Below are 17,787 nucleotides of genomic sequence, written 5' to 3'. Positions count from 1 at the left end.
ACGCTTCTGGCCCAGATGCCGCCATTTGAAATATAAATGTTATGGTACATTTTGAGTCTACTTTATACTTTTTGTTTTCGCCCTCAGTTGTTGCCTTGTGTGCATTACCCTTTCCATCCTTATCCTTTCCAGCCTTTGTAACTGAGCTACTGTGTGGAACAATTTCCCTTGTAGATCATTAAAGTTTGTCTAAGTCTAAGTCGCGTTGCGCATGGTGGCATGACCCCTGGATGCAGAGGCAGCAGGTAACAAGAAGGTGGAAGGTCCTTTTATTAGGGAAACATTTATACAGCACCAACAAAGTCAAGGCTATGGACTACGGGTGTGTGAAAACGAGAAGGTTTGGTAAAAGCAAACCTCGCACCACATGTACGCAGAAAACACTGGCAAAAATGAACCAGTGCCTTCTGTGAAAAAAAAACAAATACCTTGCCTGATTAGTGATCAGAGGATCTCTTGATCAATAATCAGGAGCAGCTGTGGAGATCTGCGCTCAGAACAGAGAGTGGACATTTTAATCAACAAGTGTTGTGAGGGAAATAAATACAAAAGACAGTACAATAATAAACATAGTGTCATGACCTATCATGCAGGTCAAACTGAATATCACGTTTAAGTATTTCCAGTGTTTGTTTTCTGTCTTGTACTCTTATTTTTATTGCACTTCTTGTTTGGCTCTCTACCAATCCTTCCGGTTTGAGTTTGAGTGCAAGCTGCAACGAACGCGTCATTTATCCACAGTGGGTAGCCGCCTCTAAGATACCGATCCTTACCACCATGGTGGAATTAAAACAAAGTTTATTCCAAGTAACATTATCACTGAAGGACTAGAAGAAAAGGAATGACTAAGCATGCAGGACGACACATGAAGCTAACCGCTAAAGCTTCAATGTAAATGGGGGTGATTGATCCTGATGTGGATACCATCAATACTTTGTGTACTATTATAGGGACGGCGTGGCGCAGTGGAAGAGTGGCCGTGCGCGACCCGAGGGTCCCTGGTTCAATCCCCACCTAGTACCAACCTCGTCATGTCCGTTGTGTCCTGAGCAAGACACTTCACCCTTGCTCCTGATGGGTGCTGGTAGCGCCTTGCATGGCAGCTCCCTCCATCAGTGTGTGAATGTGTGTGTGAATGGGTAAATGTGGAAGTAGTGTCAAAGCGCTTTGAGTACCTTGAAGGTAGAAAAGCGCTATACAAGTACAACCCATTTATCATTTATTTATTTACTATATAAACAAAACTAGAGTGATAAAGTCAATATTGTTCTTTTTGTTTTGTTTGTTTTTTACGGTCATTTTTGTTATTGTTGACAAACTCAGGGAGTAAGCCTCTGGATACCGAAAGGCGTTTTGGGGTAAAACCCAAATGATTTAAATGATACTGTGAACGACTCAAGCCGTCGTGCGGGTTCTTAGGACCATCAAGGAAGGACATAATTGAGCATGGTTGTGACTTTGTTTTTTTTTTCAAATAAACCTCAGTTTAGGTCGCTTTTCAGCTCCTCTTCTCTGCTCGCTCTTCGGCTCACTTTTCAGTTTGCCGCGTCGTCATCTGCCTCTGGCTCTCTGCCTCTCGCGCTCAGCATCCGCTTCTCGCTCTCCAACTCTCTTCTCTCCGACTCGCTCTCCAACTCCCTTCGCCACGTCCTTCCTCACTTTTACGGCTGTCGCCCTTTTACACAATTCAAGGAGATTCATTGATTGTGCCCAGCTGCCCGATCCACGCACCTGCAGTCCATCTTGACGCGGGTCCGCCGGCCGCGCCTCCTCGCCGCCAACTTGGAGTGGGCTCCGGTGTGCCCTGCCTCGCTGTTGGGCTGCCGGCCCCGCCTCCCCACAGATACCAATAGTAATTGTTGCTTTTGTTAAGCTGTTGTGCACTGACAACCTTATTTTGTTCAAACAAAATCTGCATGTAGCATTTATTACCACGCATGTAATACTTAATCTGATTTACAACAATACTAGTAAGTTCTATATTAGATAAGATAAGATTTGTAAAAATGTGTTATTGTGTTTACTTCACTTACTTGCTATAAAACATTTTCACTTCTATAATCTATTGGCCAGGTATCAGATTGGGACATGAAATCGGATCAGATCCAAGGCCAAAAAATGTGAATCAGGACATCTACTCAATACTAGAAAATTACTTGGAGAACACACACTTCCGCCAAGCCCCACAGTCAATATTTTAAAAAAAGTCCTGAATCCAGGCGATGATCCAAAATGTATTCTCTTGTTCCTTATCCCATTTTTGACACATCCTGAACGTTTGAATCAAAATGTGGCCATAACCTTTTGAGCTATTCGTAGCGGAATGAATGACCGTCTTTGTCTCTGTGAGTGGAGGCGAGGCCACGATACACACACACAGTAGTTGAAGCTTCTAATCTACAGTAAGTTGCAACGTTAAGTGGCATCGTATAAATGATCTGGACCACCACCAAAATCGAGTCAGTTGTTCCTTACCCCATTTTGAACATTTCCTGAAAATTTCATGAAAATCTGCCCATAACTTTTTGAGTTATTTTGCTAACGAACTGGCATCGATTACATAACCTGCTGACAGTAGGTAGTAGGGTTGTACGGTATACCGGTATTGGTACAGCAATAATAATGAATCATATTCAGTACTATACCGCCTCTAAAAAGTACCGGTCCACCACCCCCCACCCCTCCGTCATCGTCACGCCGTGTCATTGCTGGTTTACGAGCAGAGGAGCATGTTCGGCAGCGCACAATCACGGAGTACTTACAAGTAGACACAGTGTGTAGACAGAAAAGGGAGAACGGACGCATTTTGGCTTAAAAACTAAAGATAAAGGTGAAATTATAACACTGAAACACCCTCAGGAAGTGGTGCTTTAAGACATGACTAGCTAGCTAGCGGCTAAAGACCAGCCGCATTCTGCAGTGTTGTAGCTACTTCTAAATCACTAATCCTCGCCTTCATGGTGACAAATAAAGTAAGTTTCTTACAAGTAGCATTATCACTGCAGGACGAGGACTAGCTAAACATGCTTCACTACACACCGTAGCTCACTGGCGTCACAATGTAAACAAACGCCATTGGTGGATCTACACCTGACATCCACTGTAATGATCCCAAGTACAGGAGCGTATCTAGTCGATACTACTATGATTACATCGATATTTTTTAGCATCACAAAATCTTTTTGTAGTTTTTTTTCAATGTATATTATGTTTATAAACTCAGGAAATATGTCCCTGGACACATGAGGACTTTGAATATGACCAATGTCTGATCCTGTAACTCGGATTGATACCCAAATTTGTGGTATCATCCAAAAATAATGTAAAGTATGCAAACAACAGAAGAATAAGTGATCATTACATTTTAACAGAAGTGTAGATAGAACATGTTAAAAGACAAACTAAGCTGATATTAACAGTAAATGAACAAAAAGATTAATAATTCATTTTCTACCACTTGTCCTTAATACTTTTGACAAAATAATAGAATGGAAAATGACACAATATGTTACTGCATATGTCAGCAGCTAAATTAGGAGCCTTTGTTTACTTGCTTAGTAGTAAAAGACAAGTTGTCATGTATGTTCACTATTTGATTTAAGGATACAATTGCTATAATAAACATACACTATATTGCCAAAAGTATTTGGCCACCTGCCTTGACTCACATATGAACTTGAAATGCCATGCCATTCCTAACCCATAGGGTTCAATATGATGTCGGCCCACCCTTTGCAGCCATTACAGCTTCAACTCTTCTGGGAAGGCTGTCCACAAGGTTGCGGAGTGTGTTTATAGGAATTTTCGACCATTCTTCCAGAAGCGTATTGGTGAGGTCACACACTGATGTTGGTGGAGAAGGCCTGGCTCTCAGTCTCCATTCTATTTCATCCCAAAGGTGTTCTATCGGGTTCAGGTCAGGACTCTGTGCAGGCCAGTCAAGTTCATCCACATCAGACTCTGTCATCCATTTCTTTATGGACCTTGTCATGTTGGAAGAGAAAGGGGCCCGCTGCAAACTGTTCCCACAAGGTTGGGAGCGTGGAATTGTCCAAAATGTTTTGGTATCCTGGAGCATTCAAAGTTCCTTTCACTGGAACTAAGAGGCCAAGACCAACTCCCGAAAAACAACCACCCCACCATAATTCTGATCATTTGGATGGGTGGCCAAATACTTTTGGCAATATAGTGTATGTTTAATGCAGTGTTTTTCAACCTTTTTTGAGCCAAGGCACATTTTTTGCATTGAAAATATCCGGAGGCACACCACCAGCAGACATCATTAAAAAAACGAAACTCAGTTGACAGTAAAAAGTAGTTGTCGCAATTGTTGGATATGACTTCAAACCATAACCAACTACGTATCAATATAGCTCTTGTCTCAAAGTAGGTGTACTGTCACCACCTGTCACATCATGCCATTTTTTGCTGTTTTCCTGTGTGTAGTGTTTTGGTTCTTGTCTTGCGCTCCTATTTTGGTGACTTTTTCTCTTTTTTTGGTATTTTCCTGTCGCAGTTTCATGTCTTCCTTTGAGCGATATTTCCCGCATCTACTTTGTTTTAGCAATCAAGAATATTTGAGTTGTTTTTATCCTTCTTTTTAGGGACATTGTTGACTGTCATGTCATTCGGATGTACATTGTGGACGCCGTCTTTGCTCCACAGTAAGTCTTTGCTGTTGTCCAGCATTCTGTTTTTCTTTAACCAGTTCAGTTCCACCAAGGCTGCCCTTTGTCACCGATTCTGTTCATAACTTTTATGGACAGAATTTCTAGGCGCAGTCAAGGCGTTGAGGGGATCCGGTTTGGTGGCTGCAGGATTAGGTCTCTGCTTTTTGCAGATGATTTGGTCCTGATGGCTTCATCTGGCCAGGATCTTCAGCTCTCGCTGGATCGGTTCGCAGCCGAGTTTGAAGCGACTGGGATGAGAATCAGCACCTCCAAGTCCAAGTCCATGGTTCTCGCCCGGAAAAGGGTGGAATGCCATCTTCGGGTTGGGGAGGAGACCCTGCCCCAAGTGGAGGAGTTCAAGTACCTCGGAGTCTTGTTCACGAGTGAGGGAAGAGTGGATCGTGAGATCGACAGGCGGATCGGTGCGGCATCTTCAGTAATGCGGACGCTGTATCGATCCGTTGTGGTGAAGAAGGAGCTGAGCCGGAAGGCAAAGCTCTCAATTTATCGGTCGATCTACGTTCCCATCCTCACCTATGGTCATGAGCTTTGGGTTATGACCGAAAGGACAAGATCACGGGTACAAGCGGCCGAAATGAGTTTCCTCCGCCAGGTGGCAGGGCTCTCCTTAGAGATAGGGTGAGAAGCTCTGTCATCCGGGGGGAGCTCAAAGTAAAGCCGCTGCTCCTCCACATCGAGAGGAGCCAGATGAGGTGGTCCGGGCATCTGGTCAGGATGCCACCCGATCGCCTCCCTCGGGAGGTGTTTAGGGCACGTCCGACCGGTAGGAGGCCACGGGGAAGACCCAGGACACGTTGGGAAGACTATGTCTCCCGGCTGGCCTGGGAACGCCTCGGGATCCCCTCGGAGGAGCTGGACGAAGTAGCTGGGGAGAGGGAAGTCTGGGCTTCCCTGCTTAGGCTGCTGCCCCCGCGACCCGACCTCGGATAAGCGGAAGAAGATGGATGGATGGATGGATGGACAGTTCAGTTTTAGTTTTGTTCTGCATAGCCTTCCCTAAGTTTCAATGCCTTTTCTTAGGGGCACTCACCTTTTGTTTATTTTTGGTTGAAGCATTGGATACATTTTTACCTGCACACTGCCTCCCGCTGTTTCCGACATCTACAAAGCAATTAGCTACCGGCTGCCACCTACTGATATGGAAGAGTATTACACGGTTACTCCGCCGAGCTCTAGACAGCACCGACACTCAACAACAACACATCATTTGCAGACTATAATTACTGGTTTGCAAAAAATATTTTCAACCCAAATAGGTGAAATTAGATAATCTCCCACGACACACTAGTGTGCCACGGCACAGTGGTTTAAAAACACTGGTTTAATGTACCCTAAGAGTTTTTGTTAAAATAAAGCCAATAATGCCATTTTATGTGGTCCCCTTTATTTAGAAAAGTATTGAAAAGTACCTAAAAGTATCGAAAAATACATTTTGGTACCGGTACAACACTAGTAGGTAGTAATAAGACAAAATGAACCTATTGTAACATCACAGATATTTGACATGAATTTGTATTTTCCAAAAAAAAACTTTTGTATGTAACATGTATTAAATCTCCCGTCATGTACTGAGGGTTATTCCCTATGGGCCCGAGTCTGCAATATGACATCCTTTCTAATATTGCCGCAATCCGCCACAGTGCTGTGGCCCCCAATTGATCTTCAACCAGACAGATTGCAGCATCATCTGTGCCATATAAAATGTACCGCCATCGCTTATTACTCCTCATAAACGCTGACTACCTCTGTGCTCCCACCTGCTCATTTACATTAGCATAACATCAGCATGATATTAGCACGAGTGACCGGTGAAGCCTCGCCTTATCAAAGCTCTCTGTGATCCGCGGTCCCCCCTGCGTCGGTCGGGAGCAAAAGCAATGTGAGAACTGAGAGAGACTTTCCCTCCAGAGAAAGGAAGAGTGAGAGAGAGAGAGAGAGAGATGAGCTACATCATAACGAACAGTGTTACCCTCGCACATGACACAGCGCCTCAGAGCTGAACACGCTGCAGTAAATAACTGCCATTGGCTAGCAAATATTTGCTTCCAGACTTTCACTATTGGACATTCTGTGTTCGTCCAGCGATAAATGCATGCTTTCCAGTACAGTGGGATGTGATTGTTGCCTTTACGTGATATTTGTCAACGGTGGTTGAAATGGACTTCTTGTACTCTGCATTTGTTGGAAGTGGAGAAACTCATCAAGTCCCAGTTAAGGATGGGTGGGGTTGCGCGATATTGACCATTGACGTTACAAGTGTAGACATGTGGCAGACGATAGAGCTTTTGATACTTTCGTCATATCGTGATAATGCATGTCGATGACACATTCCATCTGTGCATCCCTCGGATTTGACAGCGACAAGGGAACGGAGGTGTCCTCGACGCAATGTAGCGTCCTTGCTATGTACAAAGCCGTTTCCAAGACGGCAAATGAAGTAAGTTTAAGTTTGAAGTACAAACCCCGTTTCTATATGAGTTGGGAAATTGTGTTGGATGTAAATATAAACGGAATACAATGATTTGCAAATCCTTTTCAACCCATATTCAATTGAATGCACTACAAAGACAAGATATTTGATGTTCAAACTCATAAACTTTATTTTTTTTTTGCAAATCATAATTAACTTATAATTTCATGGCTGCAACACGTGCCAAAGTAGTTGGGAAAGGGCATGTTCACCACTGTGTTACATCACCTTTCCTTTTAACAACACTCAGTAAACGTTTGGGAACTGAGGAGACACATTTTTTAAGCTTCTCAAGTGGAATTCTTTCCCATTCTTGCTTGATGTACAGCTTAAGTTGTTCAACAGTCCGGGGGTCTTCGTTGTGGTATTTTAGGCTTCATAATGCGCCACACATTTTCAATGGGAGACAAGTCTGGACTACAGGCAGGCCAGTCTAGTGCCCGCACTCTTTTACTATGAAGCCATGTTGATGTAACACGTGGCTTGGCATTGTCTTGCTGAAATAAGCAGGGGCGTCCATGGTAACGTTGGTTAGATGGCAACATATGTTGCTCCAAAACCTGAATGTACCTTTCAGCATTAATGGCGTCTTCACAGATGTGTAAGTTGCCCATGTCTTGGGCACTCCCATACCATCACAGATGCTGGCTTTTCAACTTTGCGCCTATAACAATCCGAATGGTTCTTTTCCTCTTTGGTCCGGAGGACACAACGTCCACAGTTTCCAAAAACAATTTGAAATGTGGACTCGTCAGACCACAGAACACTTTTCCACTTTGTATCAGTCCATCTTAGATGAGCTCAGGCCCAGCGAAGCCGACGGCGTTTCTGGGTGTTGTTGATAAACGGTTTTCGCCTTGCATAGGAGAGTTTTAACTTGCACTTACAGATGTAGCGACCAACTGTAGTTACTGACAGTGGGTTTCTGAAGTGTTCCTGAGTCCATGTGGTGATATCCTTTGCACACTGATGTCGCTTGTTGATGCAGTACAGCCTGAGGGATCAAAGGTCACGGGCTTAGCTGCTTACGTGCAGTGATTTCTCCAGATTCTCTAAACCCTTTGATAATATTACGGACCGTAGATGGTGAAATCCCTAAATTCCTTGCAATAGCTGGTTGAGAAAGGTTTTTCTTAAACTGTTCAACAATTTGCTCACGCATTTGTTGACAAAGTGGTGACCCTCGCCCCATCCTTGTTTGTGAATGACTGAGCATTTCATGGAATCTACTTTTATACCCAATCATGGCACCCACCTGTTTCCAATTTGCCTGTTCACCTGTGGGATGTTCTAAATAAGTGTTTGATGAGCATTCCTCAACTTATTTACCGCCACCTTTCCCAACTTCTTTGTCATGTGTTGCTGGCATCAAATTCTAAAGTTAATGATTATTTGCAAAAAAAAAATGTTTATCAGTCTGAACATCAAATATGTTGTCTTTGTAGCATATTCAATTGAATGTGGGTTGAAAATGATTTGCAAATCATTGTATTCCGTTTATATTTACATCTAACACAATTTCCCAACTCATATGGAATCGGGGTTTGTTGCAGTCAGTACACATAAGAGATCGATCTATATAGTATATGTTCGAGTGTTGAGGTCAACATTTTTATTTTCTGAAAATATGTTGTTGTTTTTTGTTGTGTTTGTTAATGTTAAAAACTCAGGGAGTGTATCCCTGGACACACAACTTTGAGGGGAAAAAACAAACTGATTTTTTAAAAGTAGTAGACAGCAGTTGTTGCTGTTTTTTAGTTATTGTGGGTTATTGACTTAGTTTTTGATCAAACAATTGGATGTAATAAAAGAGAATAAATAACTAGTTTAAATATTGTCTTCAATCAATCAGTCAAAGTTTATTTATATAGCCCTAAATCACAAGTGTCTCAAAGGGCTGCACAAGCCACAACGACATCCTCGGTTCAGATCCTACATCTTGATACTGTTAAATTGGCAATAGCACTGCCCATTAATACATTTTAAGAATTTACAATTATTACATGTGCTCTGTATTGGCTGATGTCACTCATATCGAAATAGGCTTTTACGGTACAGGGGAAGAGGATGGCACAGACAGCAGATATGTCGTTTAGCTCTATATTTATTAATATATTTAATAAGAAATGAAGTGTGTAAACTAATCTAAAATGTGTATGGTGTGACTATGTGTAGCGATTAACCGAGGAGTGTTACCAGGAGTGTTGAGCGAGAGGCGGAAGTTCAAGAGGGGCAATAGCGAGGCGTCAAAAGTCTGTGTCCAGGCGGGAGGTCGAGATCCAAGAGGCAGCTAGGGAACCAGGCGGAATACGGGGAGACGAGACACACAGCTCGTGACGCGGGAACGAAGGAATGCTACTGGATGGCGACAAGGAGACACGAGACAAATGAACATGGAGGGGGAGAAAACAGAGAGAGAGAGAGAGAGAGGGTGCATAGAGCTAGATAAGTTGGCTTACTGTACTGAACAGGTCGCTACGTTCTGGCCCGGAACGCAGGTTTGCACTGGCTTAAGAAGCCCCGCAGGCTCATCAGCGACAGGTGTGTAAATTGCTGATGGAAAGCAGGAGTGGCGCGCGCAGGAACGCGCTTGGAGGTGCGCCCAGCGCAGCGCACAGATGAATATTTCGCGCACTGGGGTGCGCCCGGACAGTGACATAGGCAGTGCAAAACATCCCCACTCTATCATGTGTTGTTGTGTTGATGATACATTCTGTTGTTCTTTATCTTGTTGTAAATGCTAACACTCACTTTCTTTGTGTTTTTACAGTGTCACGGTTTCTTATCACATCCACGGGAGCCCTTTACATCCTAGACGTCCAAATGGAGGATGGGCTGTACAACTACAGGTGTATGACACGCCATCGGTACACAGGAGAGACCCGACAAAGCAATAGTGCCCGCCTTATTGTCTCAGGTAAAGATTTATTTTTTCTAAACACTTACAATAACTACAGCGCTTGCTTAAGTATTGTAGTGGGCAATACTTGGAGTGTCTCTAACTAGAGCTAGGAACTTCTATAGTCAAGTCTGATTCATTAGGATCGTTAGATGGAACGTTTTTTCGTATGTTAGCGTGTATGCTACATGTATGCGAGCAATAGAACAGCTAATGGGGATCCACACAAATAAACAGATCTCATTTGCAACTTTGTCAACCCCAAAAAGGCTAAAACAAACATAAATAAAAACGGCAGAGATCGGATGGTTAAGTGAGGTCCTCGGCTCTCCCATATTCCCCATCTTGGAACATCCTCCCAACACATCCGCTGTACGCGATGGTCCTCGGGTACTCAGTTGCCTCCCAGAGTACAGTAGAACATTTTTTTATCTTTCATTTTTTACTTCATACTAGTATTGTCACGATACCAGAATTTCTTTCAGTAGTCGATACCGTTACCTATGAATTTCCCCAATTTTCGATACTTTATGACATAGTAATAAAAAAAATACAGATACAAACTGGACTTATGTACTGTTAAATTCACTACAGTATCAAAAAGTGTTTCAAAGTGTCAACTATTTAAAATCAATGTGTTTCCACATGGTGGAATTCAAGTACCTCAGAGTCTTGTTCACGAGTGAGGGAAGAGTGGATCGTGAGATCGACAGGCGGATCGGTGCGGCGTCTTCAGTAATGCGGACGCTGTATTGATCTGTTGTGGTGAAGAAGGAGCTGAGCCGGAAGGCAAAGCTCTCAATTTACCAGTCAATCTACATTCCCATCCTCACCTATGGTCATGAGCTTTGGGTCATGACCGAAAGGACAAGATCACGGGTACAAGCGGCCGAAATGAGTTTCTTCCACCGGGTGGCGGGGCTCTCCCTTAGAGATAGGGTGAGAAGTTCTGTCATCCGGGGGGACCTCAAAGTAAAACTGCTGCTCCTCCACATCGAGAGGAGCCAGATGAGGTGGTTCGGGCATCTGGTCAGGATGCCACCCGAACGCCTCCCTAGGGAGGTGTTTCGGGCACGTCCGACCGGTAGGAAGCCGCGGGGAAGACCCAGGACATGTTGGGAAGACTATCTCTCCCGGCTGGCCTGGGAACGCCTCGGGATTCCCTGGAAGGAGCTGGACGAAGTGGCTGGGGAGAGGGAAGTCTGGGCTTCCCTGCTTAGGCTGCTGCCCCCGCGACCCGACCTCAGATAAGCGGCAGAAGATGGATGGATGGATAGATGTTTCCACATTTTTTGCACATAATTTAAATGATAGTATGAGCTGCAAAGAGATAACTATAAATTAAAAAAAAATTAAAAAAAACAGTGTTCTATGAACTCCCAGTACATCAAAACATACAATACGGTGCTTATAAATATTTTCATAAATAACAAAAATAATCAACTATTGGAACCTTCAAGTATATACAACAACCAATATTATTCTTCATATTCTTTCAGTATGGTGATATGGTGTGCTATAGAAAGATAGTCCCCAGGCCACACTTTGCCCTCCTGGTGAAATAAGTAAAGCGGTGGTTTCCAAAGTGTTGCCAAACGACAGAAGAGTGTCCCTAAGCTGGGCTTTCTTAGCACTTATGGAAGGGATAAAGGTTGAGTTGCACGCGTTTGGAGGTTTTCTGCACGCTGTGGTAATGCACATTCCCTGGGCTTGTGGTGGCGGATCTCTGCTCTCATTCGTGGCCGCTTGTATTTGATTAGTGAATAAATGCATGACGCAAGAAACAGCTCTCTTTCACTTTTAATATGTACCTCTACTCACTAAACATAGCGACAGCGTGGCTAAAGGGCATCACAGATGATATCTGTTACGTTTTATATTCTGGCAAACCAGGCACGTATGAGGTGTGTAGTGAAGTAGTGTGTGAAGCGTAGTTGCGGCCAGGGCCGTAACTAGGATACAACAAATACTGAGGTCAAAAAATGGTTGTCCAAGAGGAACTTTGAAAGGCTGAAATCATGGGTATCCCAGCACCATATCAATAATATTACCTTGAGCAACGCAATGAATTTCCAGAATAACAAAAGTTTTAATTGAGCTATAACTATCTATCACTCATCTAACATCTTTGATAAATAGCATGATTTTTAACAGTCCACTTATTATTAATATCCTGAAGTTTAGCATATTAAACAATTTTAACATTATGAAAAAAATACATTAAAAAAACGTAGCAAACCTTTAACAGGTTTCGAACCCAAGACATTCTGCCTTTCACTTCAAGTACCAATGACGTCCGGGTACGGGTAAAATATTATATGAAATGCCTTGTCATTCAATAACTTACATTTTAATGTGCTTCTTTACGCACATCATGTCTTTACATCTGAGGGGTCCACAAATTAAGCATTAATCTATAAAAGACAAAGTTGAATTTATTTGTGCATCGGTAAATAACATATTTGATTGACATAACGAGTGTGGTGCTTCTGTGATCGTGACGCTAATAAGAAAAAAGATAAGTATGTTTGAAGTGTATTTCCTGCTACAAATATTAGTCTCATCTCCAATTCATGCCTGCAGTTGTTTTTATGGTGTGGAGTTCATAGCTTGTCTCATTATTTAGTTGTATATGTCCCTGTTGTTCAGCAATGTTTGCTAGTTTTTGGGTGTTACAGTCGTTCTTTTTTGCGGCTTAATTTACACGATGGTCAAGTGGCTTGAGCGTAGCATTAAAACAAGTGAGAGTGTAGAGTTTGATCAGAAAATGCCGTATTGCTGTTCTGTTCTTGTGTGTTCTAGTCGTTCAAATAAAATGATAGGAAATAGCTTTCATATAATCCCGAAATAAGTGTCTCATAAAGGTAATAAAGTCAGGAAAAAATTAATAGAATACAAACAGACTGCTTGTGTCTGCAGCAATCACTTTGTAAAATGTATGTTTGAACAATTGATTTGTTTGAGAAACTGCATCCATCCATCCATCCATTTTCTACCGCTTATTCCCTTTTGGGGTCGCGGGGGGCGCTAGAGCCTATCTCAGCTACAATCGGGCGGAAGGCGGGGTACACCCTGGACAAGTCGCCACCTCATCGCAGGGCCAACACAGATAGACAGACAACATTCACACTCACATTCACACACTAGGGCCAATTTAGTGTTGCCAATCAACCTATCCCCAGGTGCATGTTTTTGGCTGCAATCAAGTTATATTAAGACTGTTTGATAGTAGAACTAAACAAAGAAATTACAATTGATCACATTAGTTTTTTGTTCTTTTGTGGTTGCTATGCCTAAATATAACTACAAAGACCAGGTTGTGCAAATAAACTAACGATTGTGATTGTTGGTCCAATCCACCATATTCTCTTTTTGGATTTTCATAACAGAAACTAAAATCTTAGTTGTTGTTGTGCAGATAAGACAAGTGCTTTATTCGACACGGATGACCACATTATAGCGACGTTGGTGATATTTGTTGGCATCAAGATAGTACCGGTATCCTTAATAGTATTAATAAACTAGATAAATATTTTGTACGTTAACAGCGTGTACAGAATCTTGATATTGATAGCAAACATTGCTGAACAACAAGGACATCTATAGCTAAATAATGAGACAAAATATATACTTCACACCATAAAAACAACTGCAGACATGAAATGTAGATGAGACTAATATTTGTAGCAGGAAATCAACTGCAAAAAAACGTATCCTTTTTCTCATTAGCGTCACGATCACAGCAGCAGGGCACTCTTTATGTCAAATCAAATACGTTACTTACAACTTTGTCTTCCATGGATTAATATTTCATTTGTGAACCCTTCAGATGTAAAGACATGATGTGCCTCCAATTGTTTGTTCTCCAAATACCATATGTGTCAAGTGAAGTGAGGTAGCAGTAACCTCTTGGTGATGATAAGTGGTTTAAATCTATTGTTTTAAATATTTCTCTTAAGAATCTAAAGATCCACTCCATCCCATTTTTTTTTTAAATGTTCATAATCGCTTTTATATTTACCGCTAAACCTTTCAAAATAAGCCTAAATCTGCATGGATTCAGGTAAAAAAAACAGTAGCCAAATGGGGCTCAGACCGTCGCCTGAATCCCAGTAGTCCCCTAGGTCACGTGGTTTCAACCCACCTATAAGAAAACACAGAATTTTTTAAAAGACAGTTCTACGGACTCAGTGCTCACGCGCCAAGAATTGACGTGGCTCGTCAAGGAAAAAATGTTCAACAACATTTGGTCCTGACGATACTGAAAAAAACAGGTATAGATGTATTTTTTACACTGCTTTCAATGTATTCACTTGTCTTTGTCCTTTTATTTGACTGAGAAGGCCAAGTCTTCCAAAACAGAATAATTTAACTTGGGAAGAGGGTTATCAAGTTCTGGCTTTTTCTTGGCATTATTGTCAGCTATGGCTCCCACTAGGCAATACATGTTATAGTAAAGTAAAGTTTTCAGGTATCTTACTTAGGGATGACCGATAATATCGGACTGCCGATATTATCGGCCAATAAATGCTTTAAACTGTAATATCGGAAATTATCGGTATCGGTTTAGGGAATAAGCGGTAGAAAATGGATGGATGGATGGGTTTCATAAAGTAAAATATATGACTTTTTAAAACGCCGCTGTGTACACGGACATAGGAAGAAGTACAGAGTGCCAATAAATCTTGAAGGCACTGCCTTTGCGTGCTGGCCCAGTCACATAATATCTACGGCTTTTAACACATTCACAAGTGAATGCAAGGCATACTTGATCAATAGCCATACAGGTCACACTGAGGGTGGCCGTATAAACAACTTTAACACTCTTACAAATATGCGCCACACTGTGAACCCACACCAAACAAGAATGAAAAACACATTTCGGGAGAACATCCGCACCGTAACACAACATAAACACAACAGAACAAATACCCAGAACCCCTTGCAGCACTAACTCTTCCGGGACGCTACAATATACACCCCCGCTACATAAACCCCCCCCCAACCTCAACCTCTTCATGCTCTCTCAGGGAGAGCATGTCCCAAATTCCAAGCTGCTGTTTTGAGGCATGTTAAAAAAAATAATGCACTTTGTGACTTAAATAATAAATATGGCAGTGCCATGTTGACACTTTTTTCCATAACTTGAATTGAAGTTGTTCTCTTATTTTGGAAAACCTTGTTACATTGTTTAATGCGTCCAGCGGGGCATCACAACAAAATTAGGCATAATAATGTGTTAATTCCTCAACTGTATATATCGGTATCGGTTGATATCAATATCGGTAATTAAGAGTTGGACAATATCGGAATATCGGATATCGGCAAAAAAGACATTATCGGACATCTCTAATCTTATTCAGCAATGGAAAAGTAAAAAAAAAGGCATTTAATTGAGTTATTAATTATTTAATGGGTAAAAACTTAATTATTGTTATTATTATTATTATTAATTAGTTAATATATGATATCAAACATGTATTAATTTATTTTTATTTGACAAAAACCACAGTGTCTGATATCATTTATTCTGCATTCATGTATTTTATAATCTAATATGTATTATTTGTTTATTGAATAGTTGCAGTTGGTTTACATTATGAATGAAACCAATGTTTCAATCAGACGAAAAATGCATGTGCTATCACACGCCTGGTAACAAAGAGCAAACAGTTAATGCATTGAATTCTCAACGTCTTACACTACAAAAGTAAACAACATATTTATGTACACTATAAGTGATAGCATATGACTGCTCCCCGTAGATCCCACAAACTCAGCACCACACATCCTGGACAGCTTTGAACGCCGCGAGGTGATGGCTTCTCATCGGGTGGAGTTGCCATGCAAGGCCTCGGGTCACCCGGCGCCCAAGTACCGCTGGCTGAAGGACAACCGACCCCTGGAGCCCGACACACGTTACCGACAGAGTGTGACGGGGCTGCTCATTGAGAGAACACAACCCAGCGACACGGGCGCGTATGTGTGTGAGGTGTGGAATGGCTACGGCAATGCTGAGGTGGTTGGCAGGCTGCTTGTGAAAGGTCAGTAACAAGCAAATCTTTTTTTTAATTTTATTCATAATGAATATCAATTCATATTAGGTGTGTCCAAATACACATTTTTTCAGCAACTGGAATGGTAAAAAAGGGATGATAAAGTGAAATTAATCAAACAGAGAACATTGGTAAGTGTCTGGATTTGATGTATGCTGACTTTAAGTTGAAGTGGAGTGGTAACTGCTTTTTTGGGGACACCTAGGTGCAACAATAATACATCAAGTTTAGCCCATGACACTGTAAATTGGATGTTTGTTACTGAATACTTTGTTATACACTTTTGCCTTGGGCACTTTGTATGTGAAAGTATTATACGACTAAGATTATTTGATACTTGTTTATATTGTCAAATGTGATGTTTTAGACTGCAATACTGTTCTGTCTGTAGCCTATTACCTACATCTCGCTACTGTGTGCTTTGCTGTTGTGTAGCCTATAGCCTACTATGTTTACCTCATGTAAATGAATTGACTAATATACAATAAAAGACCAACCTTGTGTGCTTACTGGAAGACATTTAGCTGACGAGGAAGAAAACGTAAGGACGTAAGGGTTGCCTGCATCGGAGCGCTTATGTCAGCAAGTTGAAATGCAAACCGATTTAATCCCATACTGTTTTTACTTCTCAGACCAGCATTAGTGTCTGATTGAATAGGAACAACTTCCCAAGGATGCTAAAGTTAAAAAAATATAAAACGAACCAAGCCCAATACTTAGACAGTCAGGATAAGGTCCAATTTTCGTTCATGAAAACATGTGTACATACCACTACAAGTGGGTACTCACCAAAGGTAAACATAATCTCACGTATAAAGTCTCATGTCATAACAATTAGGATATCCTTGCATGGTTGGAGCCAACCCTTGACTCCTGACCAATCACAACAGAGCAGGTTGCGGAATCCAAAAGGAGAACAATGCAGGTTTGCTGTGTACACAACTTGAGATATATGGAGTTTTTTATTCAAATAAACGTATTATAGTGCTTCACTTGGCTTGAATATAACTGTAAAGCCCCTGATATGAGCAGGATACACTATTCTATTCTGGCAAGAACAGTAAAGAACGAATAAAAACAGCAACAGTCGTTAAATTGAAACAAAACTGAAACTATTTGGAGATAGTATAAATGACCATGGAAAGACTGTGCATTGACAGGGTGTGTTGAAACATTTGTTAATGGAAATCCCAAATAATAAATACACAACATAAAGAAGCAAGAAGGGCTTCTGTCATGTATAACTAGCTGTTATTGTTAAAATACTTTAATTTCACCTCAGTTTTTGCTTTCCAAATATGAATTTTCCATGTCTTTATTTCCACTGTTGACCAGTATTCTCTCTAACCCACAGAGACCCTGAAAGTTGTGGTGAGCCCTCGAAAAGTGAAGGGCAGCGTTGGCAGCCAGGTTTCACTCACTTGCGGTGTAACTGGCTCTGAAGAGTACCAGTTGTCTTGGTATCGCAACGGCGAGCTCATCTACCCCAGTAACAGCGTCCGGATGACGGGTCAAAACAGGGAAAACCTCGTTATGGCTGGGATGGCCAAAAGCGACGGAGGAGCATATCAATGCTTTGCCAGACATGGGAAGATGTCAGCCCAGGACTTTGTTCAGGTCATCTTGGAAGGTCAGAATCTTACACGTCAAGACTCGCATGTACCATGTATC

At 41.8% G+C, this 17,787-nt stretch overlaps 1 protein-coding gene across 5 annotated transcripts in view; it reads left to right on the top strand.

The window, feature by feature from the left end:
- dscama (Down syndrome cell adhesion molecule a) overlaps window positions 1-17,787 on the top strand; it is a 286,288-nt gene that overhangs the window by 168,048 nt on the left and 100,453 nt on the right. For all 5 annotated transcript variants that reach the window (XM_061963204.2, XM_061963207.2, XM_061963206.2 and 2 more), the window contains exons 4-6: window positions 9,932-10,078; window positions 15,826-16,104; window positions 17,471-17,746. In XM_061963204.2, the coding sequence (XP_061819188.1) occupies window positions 9,932-10,078; window positions 15,826-16,104; window positions 17,471-17,746 (702 nt within the window). The remainder of the gene's footprint in view (window positions 1-9,931; window positions 10,079-15,825; window positions 16,105-17,470; window positions 17,747-17,787) is intronic.

The sequence above is a fragment of the Nerophis lumbriciformis genome, linkage group LG09 (assembly GCF_033978685.3).
Source record: "Nerophis lumbriciformis linkage group LG09, RoL_Nlum_v2.1, whole genome shotgun sequence".
Taxonomy (NCBI): domain Eukaryota; kingdom Metazoa; phylum Chordata; class Actinopteri; order Syngnathiformes; family Syngnathidae; genus Nerophis; species Nerophis lumbriciformis.
Note: the sequence above shows the minus strand (reverse complement) of the source record. Positions and strands in the feature narration are given on the sequence as shown.